The sequence below is a fragment of the Peromyscus leucopus genome, chromosome 9 (genome assembly GCF_004664715.2).
Source record: "Peromyscus leucopus breed LL Stock chromosome 9, UCI_PerLeu_2.1, whole genome shotgun sequence".
NCBI lineage: Eukaryota > Metazoa > Chordata > Mammalia > Rodentia > Cricetidae > Peromyscus > Peromyscus leucopus.
In genome coordinates this window covers 6,096,065-6,114,875 of record NC_051070.1, presented here as the reverse complement: position 1 = coordinate 6,114,875, position 18,811 = coordinate 6,096,065, and the positions used below count along the sequence as shown (strand labels likewise).

General features: G+C 45.3%; 1 protein-coding gene across 1 annotated transcript in view; it reads right to left on the bottom strand.

The window, feature by feature from the left end:
• Window positions 1-869: 869 nt before the first annotated feature.
• The window catches only part of Abcc4 (ATP binding cassette subfamily C member 4), a 227,867-nt gene continuing 209,925 nt past the window's right edge, over window positions 870-18,811 (bottom strand). Inside the window, exons 30-31 of the mRNA XM_028868209.2 lie at window positions 10,384-10,518; window positions 870-2,644 (exon numbers count right to left, since the gene is read on the bottom strand). Coding sequence (XP_028724042.1) covers window positions 2,537-2,644; window positions 10,384-10,518 — 243 coding nt within the window. The 3' untranslated portion in view covers window positions 870-2,536. The remainder of the gene's footprint in view (window positions 2,645-10,383; window positions 10,519-18,811) is intronic.

The following is an 18,811-nucleotide window of genomic DNA, read 5'->3' as shown; positions in this document are numbered from 1 at the left end:
TAAGGCCTCATAAGTCAGAATACTGCTCCTTTCCACACCCTGATCTCCACAGCACCGGTCTGGTTCTAGTAGATCTCATGTTGCTTTCACAAGTTCCTAGGTGAAGTTGCTGCACGAGGTTATGCTCGCTGAGAACCAACATTCAACAATGCTTTAAATGGAATGGTGTAGCCGGGGAGTTTCTCGGGTCCCACCAGACCCTGCAGTCCTGTGGCCCGGTTATAAAATAATCACTCAGAAGCTTACATTAATTATAACTGCTTGGCCATTAGTTCAGGCTTAATACTCACTAGCTCTTACACTTAAATTAACCCATAATTCTTATCTATGTTTACCCAGGTGGCTTGGTACCTTTTCTCAGCTCTGCCTTATCATCTTGCTTCCTCTGTGTCTGGCTGGCGACTCCTGACTCAGCCCTTCCTCTTCCCAGAATTCTCGTCTGCTCGCCCGCCTATACTTCCTGTCTGGCTACTGGCCAATCAGCGTTTTATTTATTAACCAATCAGGCAACACACATTCAGTGCACAGATATCCCACAGCAGAATGACCATAGATTCTTCCTGTTAGAGGGGAAAGTCACCTTAAAAAAAAACAAAAAACCCTAAAAACCATAACCATTTGATGCTTGCTCAAGCCTGGGGATGCAAGCTAATACTCTCTTCCAGAAAGAAGTTACTGGATCCAGCTCCAGGAGCAACTGTTCCAACCTGTCCACAGCCCACACCTCTACTCTGACTGTCTGGTACCCATGTGGCCAAGAGAAACAGGTGGTGGGGGAAGGTGGTTTCTGATCTCACAAAAGTCCACTGGCTGTCACCAGCAGGCACAAGTCAGCTCATAATCCCTCAAAGAATGAACAGATCTTTGAATGGAGATGAAAACTGCCATTTATTTCAGTTGAGTTTGGTTTGTCCGGTGATGGTGTGAAAACAGAAACGAAGTAGAAACATTTCTATGACTGCCTTTAATTTCTAAAGACCAAATGAACATGTATATATACATCTAAAACATCTCTAAATATTTAAACAGACCTTCTTATTGTCATCGATGCATCTCAGTCTCTTTAAACACTAACCATGATTGCTAAGGAATGGACGGACATCATTTATGGGACTGAACATTGTTACATTAATCACAGACTTCTGAATACCCAGAGTTGAACAGCCACTGCACGCTGTATGGTTTTGGTGTTTTGCTGTGTGTGTGCTTCTTGAGGTTTCATTTTATAAAACAGGCTTCGCTCTGTTAACTAGTCTAAAGACCTGATACATACATATACATGTATTTATATATACTGACATATACAACATGATCCTACATGTGTCTATGTATTAACATATGTAACTTGAGGGTGGCTTATTGTGACAGATCATGAAGGGTCCACTTTAAATCATGACAGTAAAACCTATAGTAACTTGAACTCAACATATACCATGGATACCACCATCCAGAAAAATTTAAGACCTGTAGTTACATGAAGTACAGCAGGTCCTAGGAAGTGTTGTGGTTGTTGATTGACTAACCAGAAGGTCCCCAAGACCTGCCATTAGTGGCCAGAAGTAAACTAATTTAGATGGGTTCTTGAAAGTGAAGCTTCTCGATGTATCCTGAGAATGTAATACGTAATTGCAGCCGATGTCTGCAACGACTTTCAGGGGTCTCACTAAGTGAGGAGAACCTCTGCATGTCAATTTGAAAGGATTTCACAAAAAGCTTACAGCCAATAGGATGTTTACCTTCTGTAAACCAGAAGCTGAATGAGATTAATACTACCCATCTGAGAGTCACTGTTCCAGGGAAAGTACCACAATGCCGAGTCCATCAGCCCAGGAGCAGTTCATTTTGACTCACACCAATTTAAGCGGGAAGGGACATTTGCACACTCTTCATCCAAAAACCTATCAGGGCTCCCTCCCAGAAAGCACAGTTTTATTTTCCAAGAGAAATGCCCTCTTGTTCTTTAGCCATGTATCTCTGTGTGTGCAGAGTGGCGGGGTGGTCTCTCCCGACTGCAATGTCACTCAAATCATGCATCTTTTCGTGTTCTTGTCCAAGTCACCTGTCCTACTTTAGTCAGAGGCCGCTGGGGGAAGGTAATGGGTCCGAGCTATGTCAGACAGAGAAAGGGGAGCAAACTGGCAACTTCACACAGTCTTCAAGTAAACAGAATCCCTGACAGAACTGCAAAGTGTACTTCCGAAGGCAACGGGAGAAACAAGCTGCCGAGGCAGCGAATGAAGCAAATGGGCTTTGGCCCTAGGTCTGTTAAGGCACAAAACCTGGTAGACGGCTGCTGTCGGTGGCCGGCACCTCAGAATCGGATTGGTAAAGCACAGCTGGAACTTTTAAATAAAACAATAGGCCAGTTTGTTAGAACCTGAAATCACAATAAAGATGGAGGGAGAAATCCAGAGACACCAGTATCTTGTACGTGAAGGATTTGTTGCAGAGTGAAAACCAAGTGTGCTTGCTGTAGTCTACAAAGTGCAAACCCCGCAGGGGGAACGCCTCCGGAACAGGCTCCGTGGCTCGACCGTCACAAAGCTGTTTCAAAAATGGTTAAGGCTGAGGGTTGTCCATTGGAGGTGTTCACAACCACAGGGCTGGTGAAAGTGATATCTGGATAATTCCTTCTGAAGTACACCTGTGGAAAAGAGGCACACAAAAAGGAACATGAGTAAGATTTTCAAATCCTCCTCTTGGAGGCAATGCCTTTCTCTGCCTGGGAAATCACAGCACCCAATGAGGTGCAATTAGAAGCCACGGCAAGTCCACATTCTGTGCGGTCTCAGCCCCGTTCAAACCCCCGGCAGGGCTGAACGCTGAACAACTTGTAGATCCACTTTAGCTCTGATCGCTTTGATTCAGATACACTTTATCACACCATTAAATTGATAAGCAAAATCATTTTTACTGGCTCAGAACCCAGAGATAAATTAAAAACAGGGGGACAAAGGGACCAGGGACTCGAGCATCTGCACTGAAGTTTCTCATTTTCGAGCACAAAGTGAGCACAATAGATTTGGATGTTAATATCAGGTTGTAATCCCTATATATTACAAACTCTGATTGACAAGCATTGAAACTCTGGCGTCTATGTATGAAATATCCCGGCACTTAATTTGTGCAGCAAGGCGGCCACGGGCCTATAGAAACGCGATCTGTGGACAGCAAGCCACAGTCATGAAAAGAGAGGCAAATGCTGTAACAATGACCTCACCAAGCGACTTCTCTAGAACGGAAGATGATACCGAATAATAGGCCAGTTCTTTGCCAAGCCTTTGAATTCCTGAATTCTGCCAATTCCAAGGAAGAGATACAGGTTCTCTGATAAATGTGTAATCAGGACATAAAGGAAATGAAATGCTGTCAGGTTTCACTGTTCCGCGATCATCAGTTTTTAGCGGCTGTATCATATCTGGGTTCCTTGACAGACGCGCATTACAAAATGAAATAATGTCAAGGCTTGTGAGCGCTTATCTCCAGATGTGTTTGGGTGAAAAGGGACTTCAAATGCAATTTTTTCTTCTTCAAAGAAGAATGTGAAAAGTTTTGTTTGAGTCTTTAAAACAGGAAATGTACTGTGTTTGTGAGCTGACAAGTGTCATGGGCTGGGTCTTGTGATGCTGGCCCCACTCTATAAACCCCCGCCCCCCGTAAATGTATTCGTGGGTGCTGGCAACAGAGTTATCAGTGGGAGAATGGACTTCAGCTGCAACAAGGTCACTGCCACACCTACTACCACACTAAGTATGGCTCCCTTGGGTTGCTTGCAAACGTCTCCCAAAATACCACAACATGGAAGATTCAATTCACAAAAGGCATGTCACTTAAGAAGAAAGACCCCACTGGAATGAACTCGAGACTATTTCCGTAACACATGCTTTCAAGAATAGGACTTGTTCTCTTAGGTGTGTCTGGGTATTTAAATCTCACATCAGATCCATCTACCTGCTCTTTAAATTCCCCAGCACCCACAAGACTTCTCACAACTGCCCGTCACTCCAGTTCCAGGGAATCTGACACCCTCTTCTGGACCCTGCAGGGACTGCATGCAAATGGCGCACACATACATGCAGGCAAAACAGCCATGCGTATTAACTAAAACGGTCTCGGGTTTCCAGTCAGGAATGCTCTGCTGAGAACCATTTCAGGAGTATAAATCCCTGGTTTGACTTTTTCTACTATGTTTGTTTGTCTATTTATTTACTTTGAGACAGGGATTCTCTGTGTAGCCCTGGCTATCCTGGAACTCACTCTGTAGACCAGGTTGGCCTTGAACTCAAGAGATCCTCCTGCCTCTGCCTCCCGAGTGCTGAGACTAAAGGCGTGTGCCACCACCGCCGTCACCACCACCTGGTTGCTACCATATTTATAACACATTCTGGAAAACGGTATGGTTGAAAGCAAGCATTTCTTTTTAAATTTAATTTTTTAATTTTTATTTTTTTGGGAGATGGGGTTTCAAGCACCTCAGGCTGGCCTTGAACTTATCATAGAGATGAAGATGACCTTGAACTCTAAATCCCTGCTTCCACCTCCAAACACTGGGATTATAGCATGTGCCACCATCATCATACTTGATAAAAACAAAACCAAAACCAAAAAAATAATGTGGTGCTGGGGATAGAACCCAGGGATGCACACATGCTAGGCAAGGCACTCCACCTCTGGATTCCCAGCTTCACAGCATCTAATTCATAGTACAGGTGAGGAAGCCAAAAGATGGTTGGATTCTCTATTGGGCCTTCAAACTGTGGGCCAGCCTCTGTCTTTTTCCTGAACACCTGACTGAGACTGAGACTGTAACATCTGCGCAGCTTCCCTCCACACTGGCTGCCTCCTCTGTAAAACGAGATAACAAAAACTTAACCTCAGAGGGACTAATTAATGGCTGCAAACTGCAGGCCAAAAACGTGCCGAGCTAAGTGCTGGGTGTGTTAATGAAGGCTGCTCAGAGAAGTAGCCCCTTAGTGCACAGAAAGTAGTCTTACAGGCTTGAAGATTCTCTTTTGTGATCGGCTAGGATCTTTGCAGAATCCCAGAGCCATTGTTGAGACAACGTTAACTGAGTTACTATGGTAACCTGGGAGGCAAGACAGCAGTGCTGGGAGATGACTGAAGCTTTCTAAACCAGCACCGGCTGGCTGGTAACTCTGAAAGCTTAGCTGGGCTCGTCTGCCTCAGTTTCTTCATGTGGCAAATGCTAACAATGGCCCATGAGAATATGTGCAGAGACAAAAAACAAAACAAAACAAACAAACAAATAAACCAAACCAAAACACATTGCCATAAAGCTCAAGTCTGAGGCGACTCTCTTGTTCCTCTCCCTCCTTCCTCTTCGATTGTGTTCACAGTTTCTCTAATGTGGGCGGAAACTAAGTTCAACATTAACTTGTCTGTTAAGCTACCATATGGGAATAGAGCCTTCTAAAGCACAGAGCAACAAAACTTCCTTTCACAGACAGAGAAGAACAGGGGTTTTTATTTACATTCCCCTATAAGACACCATTCAGTGTGTTGAATTCGGACTCAAGACTTAGTTCATTCTCAATAACCAGCAGGAGTCTGGTTCATTCACAGCAGTCCTCAAGGCTTCGAATTCTTCAGCTTTAAGGCAGGTCTCACGTTAGGCTCCATTATTACTGTCACGTTAAAGAATGCTAGAGGCTTAGTCCTGCTTTTCAGATAACTGAACAATAGATTATCTAATTCTTACACTTTTAGAAACTACCTTAAAGGTCACATATACAGAGAAATAAAAAGTTTATAGACTCTCTGGTCTGAAACAATGTTCTATCCACAGCCATCCTGGAGCTATATGATTTGGAAAAAATTTTTTATCCAAAAGTGAAAAGTGGTAATGACAATCCAAAGAGCGTCATGTGTCTGTAAAACAGGCAAACAAAACACAGAAAGGAACAGGAAAATCGATGATGAGGAGTACTCAGTGAGCAGAAGAGAGTTACGGGAAAACGTGCAATCCAGTCCAAGAAGATGCAGCAGAACCACCAACTACACACAGTGTGAGAGTCCCTGGAAACACGGCAAAGCAAGAGCTGCTTAGTAACAGAGGCCAGCCTCAAAGAGAAAAAGGAAAAGATCAAAGAAATGACTGGTTTACCAAAGGCAGCACGAAGATTATTACTGCAGAAAAACAAAACAAAACAACAGAAAACAGAGTGAGACACAGAGATAGGATTGAGTGAGTAAGCAAAGTAAGTGGGAATTAACATTTGAAGACTAAGGAGAAATAGCTGTATAAAATTGACAAAGGTAACATCATACACACATGGAAAGCACTGAAAGCAACTATCAGAACTATTATAGATAAAACATACCTATGATTTCAATAAATGTAAATGGGTTAAGCCACCCATTTATAAAAAGGCTAGGATCACATCTCAGAGCAGAACCCAACTCCACGCATGTACAGAAGACACAGTCTGGACATTGGTGACAAAGCCACACAGAGCAAATGAAGACAGGATGAAAGGGACAAAGGCATGGTCTTAGTTTTCAGACAGCTAAATTAAAAGCCAAAGGCCTTAGATGAACACAGAGAAGCTGTTTGAATTGTAACAATAACTCATAGTAGAAACTCAAATCATAAACACCTGCAAGTTGAGAATAATAAAAATATTCAAAGTGAAAGCAACAGGAACTATAAAGAGAGGCTTGCACTCTCTGTACAGGGACTTCATTTCTACGTGAATCACATGAGAAGAATTAATGTAGGAATAAAGATTTATGTCATGTATTAATAAATCACATCTAAGGTAAATGGCTAGGCTATACATTTTAAAAGGGAGTATTCAAAAACCACTTACAAAGATTTTCCACGTACTGGGGCACAAGAAAGAATGGGTAATTTCAAGTAAGCAGACATAGTACAGAAATTTTGTTTGCCACAAAATCAGACTCGCCTGGCAATGAACCTGCTGCTCCCTGCTGCCTCAGTGTGTGCTCTCAAACCCTTAACCTCACCACCGCATCAACCTAGTGTGTGCTCTCAAACCCTTACCCTAACCACTGCATCAACCTAGTGGGAAAATCAAACCCTTACCCTAACCACCACATCAACCTAGTGGGAAAATCAAGCCCTTACCCTAACCACCACATCAACCTAGTGTGTGCTCTCAAACCCTTACCCTAACCACTGCATCAACCTAGTGGGAAAATCAAACCCTTACCCTAACCACCACATCAACCTAGTGGGAAAATCAAGCCCTTACCCTAACCACCACATCAACCTAGTGTGTGCTCTCAAACCCTTACCCTAACCACTGCATCATCCTAGTGTGAAAAAATCAAACCCTTACCCTAACCACCGCATCAACCTAGTGAGGGAAAATCTGCCATGAGGATCAACTAAAATCACACAGTCAGGAACTGAAAACACACTCTGAAATAAATTCTAAAGAATGACAGAAACCTACGTGTGCCGATTCTGAAGAATGGCTTCTATCAGACTGGCCTGTAGGCAAATCTGTGGGGACATTTTCTTGAGTCATGATTGATGTGGAAGGGCCCGGACCACCATGGGCAGTATGGGTGTTCTGAGTTGTCCGAAAAGAAAGCTGACCAGGGCAGGAGAGCGAGCCGATGAGCAGCATCCCCCTTGGGGTCTGCATCAACTCCTCTCTCTAGGTTCCTGCCTTGGCTCCCCTCAATGATGGACTGTGGCTGGGACATGTAAGCCCAATGAAACATTTTCCTCCCCAAGCTGCTTCTGGTCATGGTCTGTACGAAGGACCATCAAAAGAAAACTGGAGCAGTAAGGGATCCTGGGAGCACAGAACTGGACAGAAGAGAGTAGAGGTATTATCACACCGTGACCGCACACTTCTCTGCGTGAATGCTCCTCCTGAATTAAAATGTGAACTGAAAGGGAAGCGTTAGATTTTCTGCCACAAGCCAGGATGACTGTGGGCTGCCTTACTTCATGGGGCCTCACTTTCCTCATCTTTAAAATACACATGTTGAAGGGCCGAGGGGACGGCTCGGTAGGTCAAGCACCTGCTGTGCAAGCCTGACACATGGGCTTGGACCCCCAGAACCCATGTAGAGTCCGGTGTGCACCTGTGACCCCAGTGCTGAGGGTCAGAGACAGGGGGAGCTGGGGTGAGGCTAACTACATTAGCAAGTGCCGGGAGCAGTGAGAAATCCCATCTCAAAAAGTGAGGAAGAAAGAGACCCAATGCCAACCTCTGGCTTTGACACACACACACACACACACACACACACACACACACACACACACACACGGGTGTGTGCTCCTGTACATGCACATACACTCCACAGGAAAGAAAAAGAAGGAAGGAAGGAAGGAGACTGTTGAATTGTGTTATTTTATACGATGAAGATCTAACTAAATTTGATCATCACTCATTACGTGACGTCTCTTTCTTCCCATCTAACCCCCTACCTCCTTCATGCTAGAGATTAAACTCAAGGCCGCAGGCATGCTGGGCAAGGACTTTGCCACTGGGCTACACCCACAGCCCAGCCCACAACAGCTGTGGGGGCTTTGAGGGCTGAGGGAGTGGTTCAGGGAGAGGCACTTGTCTAACAGGTCCCAGGTTCTGGGTTCGATTCCCAACACAGCAAAGGTGGGGAGGGGGGGTCTGACACGTAGGTCTGAACGTGTCTCAGATATGGAATGCTTAAAGGTTTGAAGTTCCTATTCAGTGATTCTCAAATGATTGACTGGGTCTCACGAAAGGGAACATGGGGCGGGGAACACTCTAGAAATGAAGTGTTCTAAATAACCAAGCTCCCCTCCCCCCACACACAAAGGACAGCAACTCCCAAGGCAGCCTCCCACCTCAGTCACACAGTGTCAGTCCTTGTGAGAAGTTCCGAGCACCCACACTCTGGGCCCAAGACCGGGTTTAAAATGCACGGCCTCTACTCACTCACTAGCTCTGCGATTCTGGGTACCTCTTTCTGTTCTCTAAGCTGTAACCTCTTAAGCAGACATAATGTTCAGAGACCCTGAATCAGCCCAGACCACCACATCTAATGAGTGTTAAAGCCTCATCACCATCGTCATGGCTCACTACAGGAAAAGACACTTGCTGGTTCTCTGTTCTGCTAACATCACCAGTGACTAAAGGCATGCTAACACATTCTTAGCAGGTCGTATCCAATATAATGCTTTTAAATACACACAAACACATTTAGCAGTTCTAAAAACGTATTTTCTTTATGTATGTGTCAATGTGTGTCTAGGTGAGTCTGTAGACCCGTGGGGATGTACATGCAATGTGTAAGTGGGATGGATGCCTGGCTTGTTATGTGAGCTCGGGGACCCAAACTCTAGTCCTCATGATTTTGCAGCCAATGTTCTTAACTACTGAGCTAACTCTTCAAGTCCTACTTACAAGTTTTAAAAAAATGGAATTATCATTTAGTAAAATATTAGAAGACACAGACCCTCCCCGTTCCCTGTTCTGAGGTGCTGGGGACAAAACTGGACCTTGTGCATTCTAGGCAGGTGCCCCAGCCCCCAACTACACCCCCAACTCTCCTCATCCCTAAAGAGGGATGAGACGGCTCTAGACAGAACGGTCACAGGACTGGCGGGATACTGGAACATGATTTTGTGTTCTACTGTCTTCAATAGACACTGAAAATGTTACACACACCCAAGCAATTTTGTTCTGCTATGGTGTTGAAAACCCGAGAAATACAGAAAAGAACGAAGGCAGAAAGACGCCCCTGCGATGTGGCGCCCAGAGATGAGCGGTGACAACAGTACGACATTCAGTCCCTTAAGCCAAAGCAAAGTCACCTGAGGTAGCATCGCATGTCTGTGCTGGAGAGCTCCCATGCAACCTCGATGTCTTAAAAGCTTTTTCCACTCCCACACACTAGGCTGTAGTTTATTTATATAAGTATTTATTTTTCATACATATAAATTATAAATGGAGATGGAAGCAGTAAGCAGTAATAGTATTCTTTACAAATTATAAAACCAAGAACAGAAGAAGCAACCTAGGTGTTTCTCTGGTACATCTTTCTAGAACAAACAATATTCCATTTTCAGGTTATCCTCATCTTTCTGGATATACCCCAACAACACCTGCATTGCCAACGTGCTAAGCATCAATGAGAAGGAAATGTAGTGAGTCTGCAAGCAGGTTTACTCCCTCTTGGGCACGCCTGCTTGCACATGTGTGTGTGCACACATCCTCTCCTCCCCGGTGCTCCTGCCAAGTCCTGGTAGACCTGACTTCAACCCTGGACGTGTTGAAACTTTGTCTCTCAAGGCTTGTAATTGAAAAGGGCACACAGTGCTTTTTACCAGACCCCTGGTGCCAAATGGTGAGGAGGGAGCTGGTGAGACAAACCGTAATTAAGGCTCCTGGGCGAACTCACCTGTTTTGCTGTTTCGGTAAGGGCAGCGGCTTCGCCCTTGCCCAGCTGCTGAACCATCTTGTAAAAGAGGCTCTCTGGATTCTGTAGCAAAACATATGGCTCATCATATTCTCTCAGTCTTCCTGAATCCAAAACCTGGGGATCAGCAGAAAGAAACCCACTGAGACACAATGTCTTGCAAGTAACATATTATAACGCAGACAATACTTCGGAAGGGGTTGGGCCAGGGAGAATACAGACTATCTATTTGGGTGGTAGGCCTGGAAGGCACTTGAAAGGTTTGATTACCCTGAGCTATGAAGCAAACAAAGGCCTAACCTGACCTTTGATTATTATAATGTTATAGGAAAGTTAGAAAAGCCAAAGTTCTAGACTATTATTAAAGGCTCTCAGCCGTCTGTTGCTCTTTATATCCTGCCAAGGCTACTGGAAGGGGGCTGTTTTAGTTAGTGCTTTAAAAGCCTCAGACTCTGAGTTTGGGGGAACATACACATACAGGCAGAGCTGGGAAATCTAGGGACTGAAGAAAATGGACCTCAGTTTAGAATGTGGGTAATGTGAAAAAAGCCGACAAGTGGCCTGGGAGCAAGTCGCCACGCTGGTTTGAGAATCTGGGCCTGTCGCTGGAGAAGCACGTGCTTCTAGAGTTTATTCAGGGCGCGGGCAAGGTGGGCCTGTGCACTAAACGCGACCCCAGGCAAGGTTAAGTTGCCTAAAGTCACCGCCCGCCGGCTGTGGTTTGTTATCACCATTGTGAATGGTGAGCCAGGGGCGTCAATACACATGCAGCCTCAGCACCATCGCTGTGCACAGAAGAAATCTCTGAAATCCCACTTCTCTCTGGATACGACCAAAGAAGCAATCAAGGGACTGAGCTCGGAATTCTGGTGTCTTCCAGTCCGCACGGCCCGAGGATCTGCTGCTGAGGTTCCCTCTCCTGGCTCCCTCCCTTAGCTGCCTGCCTTGCAGCCTTCTGACTGCTCATTAACCTACACTGGGAAGGGAAAGGTGGAGGGAGGCGCTCTTCACCTTGCATTTCTACTTATTAGTGGCTTTGGTTAATGGCTTCAGACAGAAGAGAGAGTTGGAGACAACTGGCCCAAATGACGCACCTAGGCAAACAGTTCTGATGCTAAGTGGTACTTAGTTCTCCATTTAGGTTGTGTTTAGAATAAATCCATCTTAAGAGCATACGCTGGAACCCTAAGCAGGGCATGGGTTGTTTTTCCACATCTAGATATTGCAGTTAATTGGGCCCATGGTATTTAATCGGAAACATTTACTGACTCTCCTAAAGGGCATTTTCCCATTAATCTTTTGTTTACTACTGTGAATTGATGCTAAGGGCAGCTTTCTCAAAAGAGTTCAAGAATAATTGAATCTGTCACATCCACATAATAATTAAAATGTCCTATAATTTGGCGTGCCAATTTAGATGCCCTGAATGTGTAATTTTGCTTAAGCATTGCATTACAGTGCATGGCCACTCCCCCTGACGTTAACGAAGGGGGGGAGATCACACTTCTGAAATACAGGTCTCTCCTCTGCTAAAGACTAAGTAAATGAGTCAAATTACTTTACAAAATGATGAACTCTCTGTTCTGCAGAAGGAAAAAGCAAACTTACAATCACACTTCGGAGGTAGACACTGAGTTCTCTGACTTTAAAAACTGCCTGTAATTTAAAACGACTGCTCTTTTGTCCCCGTCCAACTTCCTACTGGATGCATTCAAATGTAAGACAAGGAGTCTTTCCACATACCACACAGTGTCTGAAACACACGGAGGCCACTCAGACCAGCAGATCTCAAAACTGACCATAATTCATGAAGGTCCATCCAGAAAACACTCTGAGAAGGCAGGAGGGTTTGTAACAGAAGTGACAAGAAAGACCATTGATAAAAATATTTGGTGTCTTCTTAGTATTAACAACTTAATAACGTTTATCTTAGTGTGTTGAGAAGTTTAATGATTTAAAATACTTATTTTTAATTATGTGTATGTATGTGTCCCTGCATGTGTGTCCGTGTGTGTCCATGTGTGTCCGTGTCCGTGTCCGTGCCCGTGTGTGTGTGTGTGTGTACTGGCAGGGAGGTACCCATGGAGGTCAGAGATGTAGCATCTCTTGAGAACTGGAGTTACCAGTGGTTGTGAGAGACCCCATGTTGGTGCTGGAAACCAAACCTGGGTCCTCTGCAAAGGCTGTGTACCTCCTAACCACTGAGCCATGTCTTCAGTCCCAGTCAGACAGTTTTTAATTGGAGGTTTAGGACGGAATTGTGGGAATTACTTACTTTGCTGGTCGAGATTGAGCTCAGGACCTCTTTCATGCAAAGCACACTCTCTACTATGGAGAGACACATCCCTAGCTCTAGAAATTATGAACGTTTTCAAGATAACTTTGAAAATGTAAACTACAACAGAGTTCTTAAATAAGGTTTTGATATACATTATCATAGGGCTAGAGTGTAGGTCAGCCTGGGTTCAGTTTCTAGTAAAACACACACACACACACACACACACACACACACACACACACACACACACACAGAGTATTTAAAAAGGAACTGTGATACTATAACCCCAAATAGGAGAAGGATCTAAGAGTTGGGGGTAGCATTCCCTGATATACATCATATAGCCGAAATGTGGTCAGTAAGACCAACAACAAAACAACAGGATGTTTTTGTTGTGTTTTTAAAAGACAGAGTCGGGCCTGGAGAGATGGTTTGGTAGTTAAGAGCACAAGCTGCTTTGGACTCTAGTTTAATTCCCAGCATCCACATGGCAGCTCACCACTGTCTATAACTCCAGCCGTAGTGGACCCACTGACTCTTCTGGCCTCCGAAGGCACCAGCAAAGCATGTGGTACACAGACATTCATGCAGGCAAAACACCCATGCACACAAAGTTAGTCAACAAATAAATTAAAAGCAAACAAAACCCGGGTCTCCTGTAGCCCAAGGTTGCTATGTCCTTCTGCCTTTCTCCCTCCTGGGCTGGATTACAGGTGTGAGCCACCACAGCTGGTTGGCATGGCCCAGGGCTTGAACCCCCAGAGCTGGGTGGATGCTCGGCAAGAACTCCGCAATCGAGCTACATTTCAGTCTCCATCTTTGTACTTGAAAAGTAAAATAAGAACGGGCACGGCCCGACGCCTCGCTGCTTCCAACACGGCCACGGTAACTCCCCAAACAAACGAGACGGATACGTTAGCGTCTCCCCTTTACCCATCCGTCCCACAACAGCACCAGCTGAGGAACGGGGACTTGGAGACGAACCAGATGGCTCCTCATGGTGTTCTCACCCTGAGAAGAACACTGAAGTATGGAGAAGTTAAGCGACCTGGCCCTGGCTGGAGCCAAGCTGCACTGGGACTCACAGTCTCTTGAGTTTCCAGCATAAAATATTTATCGTCAGAAATGTAAAGAAAAAACAGCAAAGAGAAAGTAAAACCACTACATTTCCTAAGATACCTTTTCATGTGGATAATATAACTTTACCTGACTCACAAAATACACCTATCAGCACAAACATGTCGCCTGTCCACTCCCCACGGCAATTGTATCATACTGAGGGCTTCAGATCATATCCTCTGTGCCTGGCATATAGTCCCCAATGAAGACAACCACGTCTTATTCCAAATTAATGTTCAGGATTAATAAGAAATGAGTAACGTACAGCCAAAACATAATGGAAGACAATTCGGGTGACCTTAAATCTGTATTTACTCAGCACGTTTTTATCACACACTTACCACATCCATGTTATTAAAGCTAGTTACTGTGGAAAAGGAAAAGACGGGTCTCCTCCCCACATTTACAGAGCCTATTCTCAAAAACAGGCAAAAAAATATCCAAGCAACAATCACAAAGGCAAAAACAAAACAAAACAAAAAACCAACGAAACGAGAGAGTCGGAGCCGGCAGCCCAAGGCTCCGAGGAAGTCTCATGGAGGAGAGGGCGGAGGAGTGGACTGGACGCGTCAACACATCTGGACACACACCACGAGCCCTGCCCGAGATGCGCCGCCACCCACGCCTAGGCAGGCTTGCCGGGGTTCTCTCGTTCACAGCTGTGTCGCCAGCGGCTGGCACGACCCACGAGTACCCGGCTCTCCATGCACAGGGGCTGAGAAGTGAAGTCAAAGGAGACGAATCTCAGGGCACACCTGGGCCCCTCCTGTGGTGGGGAGCGTGGGAGGACGGAGGGCTCAGAGGCTGGGAGAGACGGACTCAGGGGCCCACGCGCTGCAGCTGGACAGCTGTGGGCAAGACAGCGTTTAAAAGGAAGAAACCAGCCGGGCGGTGGTGGCGCACGCCTTTAATCCCAGCACTCGGGAGGCAGAGCCAGGCGGATCTCTGTGAGTTTGAGGCCAGCCTGGTCTACCAAATGAGCTCCAGGAAAGGTGCAAAACTACACAGAGAAACCCTGTCTCGAAAAAACAAAAAAACAAAAGGAAGAAACGAAGGCTCAGGCCCCAACTCTGAAATACTGGAATGGGGCAGGAACAAGCGGCAGGCAGGTGCTGTAGGTCCAGCCGGGACGCACATGGGGCGGAGAAGCCAGGAACAGAACTTTTCACACTTTATATACTCAGGCATTATGTTCACAATGGGACCAAATGCTCTAGATTTTTCAGAATAAACCAACATAAAGCCACTCTAAATGTTCTCTTCAAATAGAAAAAAAAAGTGAAATTTCCATTTTCCTCTTACTATGTTTTCTAAGAATAGTCTCCTGACATGTTCTGCTTAGCCACCCCCCCCCCCCCCCCCCCCCGTTCCTGGACCCAAGTGAACTGTAAACCAAATCACACATTAATGCTTATGTGACGGTGGTGCCTCAACCCTAGATCTCTCCAGGAATGACCTCAAATTGCTCACTGCTGTACATCAGGCTAAGGACAGACACATTCTATTGGATGAGTCAGCCAGTTACGTAAGCTCACCAGAGACGAGTTATCAGACCTACATCTCTGCGGAGTCCGGGTAGTCGTCCCAGATGTAAAAACTACATGAACCCATTTCAAAATAATTTAATCCATTTTATCCACAGGGCATCACCACTCCTCCCAACATTAAAGAAAGGAAAAAGATATTGCAATTGTAAAATACAGGCCTCTCCCATGCCCAAGACTAAGGCAGTAAAGCAAACTTCTTTACAAAATGATGACTTTTCCATTGTGCAAAAGCAGTAAGTAAACCTTGGTCTTCAGACCTCGCCTCCCGTTGTTCTTATATTTCTTCTTCTGGGATGTGAGCTTCCATGTTGGCCCTTTGTACCCTGAACATCTGACTTCACATTGTAAGCATATTTTTGAAGGAATGTTTTTTGTCTTTTTGTTTTCTTTCTTTCCTTTTTCAATGCCCTAGTTTTGACCAAGTAGGCTTATCAAAGAAAAGTTCCACAAAGGTTTTTAAAAAAACAGAACTGAATAACAGTCCTGTCAGTCTTGAGTTGTCTGCTTTTCCAGCTGGGTGTGTTACTAGTTTTATTTTGTATGGGAAAACAACTAAGAAGAAAGGTAAAGATTATAAGACCGCAGTGTGGCCTGTCAACAAGGAGCCACAACCCCAGTCCCTGAGCCTGTGGTTCTCTGTAATTTAATTCCCCTACAGACGGTGTCCAACAGAGGCGGCAGGAAGAGCTCTGGGCCCTTCCAAGCATCTCTCACTCTTGCTAGCAGGAGAACCTGCAGAACTGTGAGGACAGAGGTATGCAGGGACTGAAAAGGAACACCGCCGTTGGCCGAAGGGAAAGCAGATGTCAGATACCCAGTTAATCCTAAAAAAACGAGAGGAAAGAAACCACACTGAATGTGGAGACAGTGCTGAGTATCAGGAGAAAGAGGCTTTCTAATGTGTCTGCTTGCTCCATTGTCTCATGGCAACTGAGCAAACGAGTGTGATTAAATTAGCTGTCACAAAGACGACAGCATGTTTAATAAAGTTAAAATTGAAAGAACATCTTCATAAAATAGAATTCTAAACCTAACACATTAACGGTGCTTAATGAACCAAAACTGGTTAAAAATCCCTTTGGAGAGCCAACACATAAACAAAGTCATTAATTAGGTCACAGTTGTTTCCTAACAAGTCTTTTGTTTGATTTACTTACAGTAAATACAACCATACCCATCCGCCTCTGTGGAGTATTCACCGAAGCAATGAAATGTAATTACTACACGTTCAGCACTTGTAATCACACAACTTTATGGTGACATGATGTTGCTCATGGCCTTCGTGAACATTACTTCCCTGGTCACTCCCTTAGTCTGGCCTCTGCCCTCTGGTGTATCAGGCTTTGCAGTTGATTGCTGTGTTGTGATAGTTTGAATGAGAATGGCCCCCATAGACTCATGTGTTTGAATGCTGGGTCCCTTGTTAGTGGAACTATTTGGGAAGGAATAGGAGGTGTGGCCTTGTTGGAAGGGGTGTGTTACTGGGGTTAGGGGGTAGGGGGTGGGCTTTGAGGTTTCGAAGGCTTAAAGCCAGGCCCAGGCTCTCCCCTGCTCCTCCTGCCTGCAGATCAGGATGTAAAGCTCTCAGCTACTGCTCCAGCACCGTGCCTGTCTGCTTCCCACCACAATGAGCATGGACTAGTCCTCTAAAACTGTCTTGGTCATAGTGTATATTCATAGCAAAAGAACAGTAATTAAGACACACATGTACGTCTTTAATGCTTTAGAATAACAGAACAGAAAGTGTGTCTTCTAGAAAAGGGGCGGGTAATTCTAGAGCAAAAACTGCTTCAAACTTTGACCAGGGTGGTGTTAATTGGGAGTCAGTCAAACCTTTACGAGGTGGGCCCTATTGGGATTTTTTTAGGACACTGTGGGTGTGTCCTTGAAGGGAACTGTGGGTTCTTGGCTCATCCCTTGCTCTTCTGTACCCTGGCCATGGGTAGAGAGCTCTGTTTTGCTACATGTTTCCCCTATGATGCACTACTTTACCACAGAACCAGATAATCAGAACAAAACTTCCAAGTCTAGAGCCAAAACAAATCTTTCATCTTAAAAAGCTGATTATCTTCAGGATTTTGTTGCAGTAAGAGAAATCTGGCAGATCCATTGGTGTTCTACTGAACTGAAAGTCTGGGCATGGTCAGAAGTTCTAGATCACAACAAAAGTTTCAACCTGGGTGAATACATCGGAATCCAAGACCCCATCTTTCAAAGTAGAGGCTGTATGCCTTTCAGGTCCCCTGAGTTGGGATCCTGTGTCACTCTTACAACAGAAAGCTGCTCAAGTGACCACACCTCCATCTCCTGGTGGATCTCCGCTGATGCTGCTTTTGAGCCCATAGCCAGTGAACTCTACACTGAAGATTTCCCCACATTGGAGTTTTGAGTAGGAGGGGCAGTGCCATCGGGAAATGTAAGGTCACATGCTAAAAGAGAACCCTCTTCCAAGTCTACTTCTCCCTGGGTCTCATCCATGCACCTCAGTGCTCACCGTGAAAACCAACACAGACTCCACTCTCTTCTCAAGCCATCCTTAGTCTGTCATAGTCTAGACATACTACTTGCAGTTTCTCCCAAACCCATTCCCTTCTGTCTTTCAGTCTAAGCTGCCAACATTCAGGAGGAGAAAACCACACAACTGTCAGAAGGACAGCAGACACAAACCGAAAGACAAAGAGAACACCACTGCGGCTTCATCCGCAGCAGGGAGAGGGATAGCGCAATGGGGTGATGCTGTGGATATCGCTCTGTATAAATAAAACACCGATTGGCCAGCAGCCAGGCAGGAAGTATAGGCGGGACTAGCAGAGAGGAAAATTCGGAGAACAGGAAGGCGGAGAGGAAGAGACTGGAGCCGCCGCCAGGACAAGGAAGATGTAAGGTACCAGTAAGCCACAAGCCACGTGGCAAAGTAAAGATTAATAGAAATGGGCTGAATATAAGAGTAAGAGCTAGACAATGATAGGCCTGAGCTAATGGCCAAGCAGTTTGAATAATGTAAGCGTCTGTTTGTTTATTTTATAAGTGGGCTAAGGGACTGCCGGGGCTTGGCGGGACCCGGAGAGAAAACTCTGAAGCTATAGGGTGAGGTTAGGAGAGGAGGGGAGGGCCAGAATATAACCTGCTGCGTCAAACCACGCTAAGGATTTAGACACAGATAATGAGAGAAAAAACAGGCTCTGAAGGTTTATCAGGGACACGAGCAAGCAAAACCTGAACACTGTTGGCAATGACAGCAGAGGTGACTGGTGAGGGGCATACTCATAAACTAGATGTTCACACCTGTGGGCCAAATCGTGATGGACAAGACTCAGAAGTGACCAGATGACATTTCTGCTGGTCAAGCAGGTGGTCCTGGGTTGTGTAAGAAAGCAGGCTGAGGAAGCCAGGGTAAGTACAAGTCAGTAGGTACCATTCCTCCGTGGCCTCTGCTTCAGTTTCTGTTGGAATACATTGCTGGCTG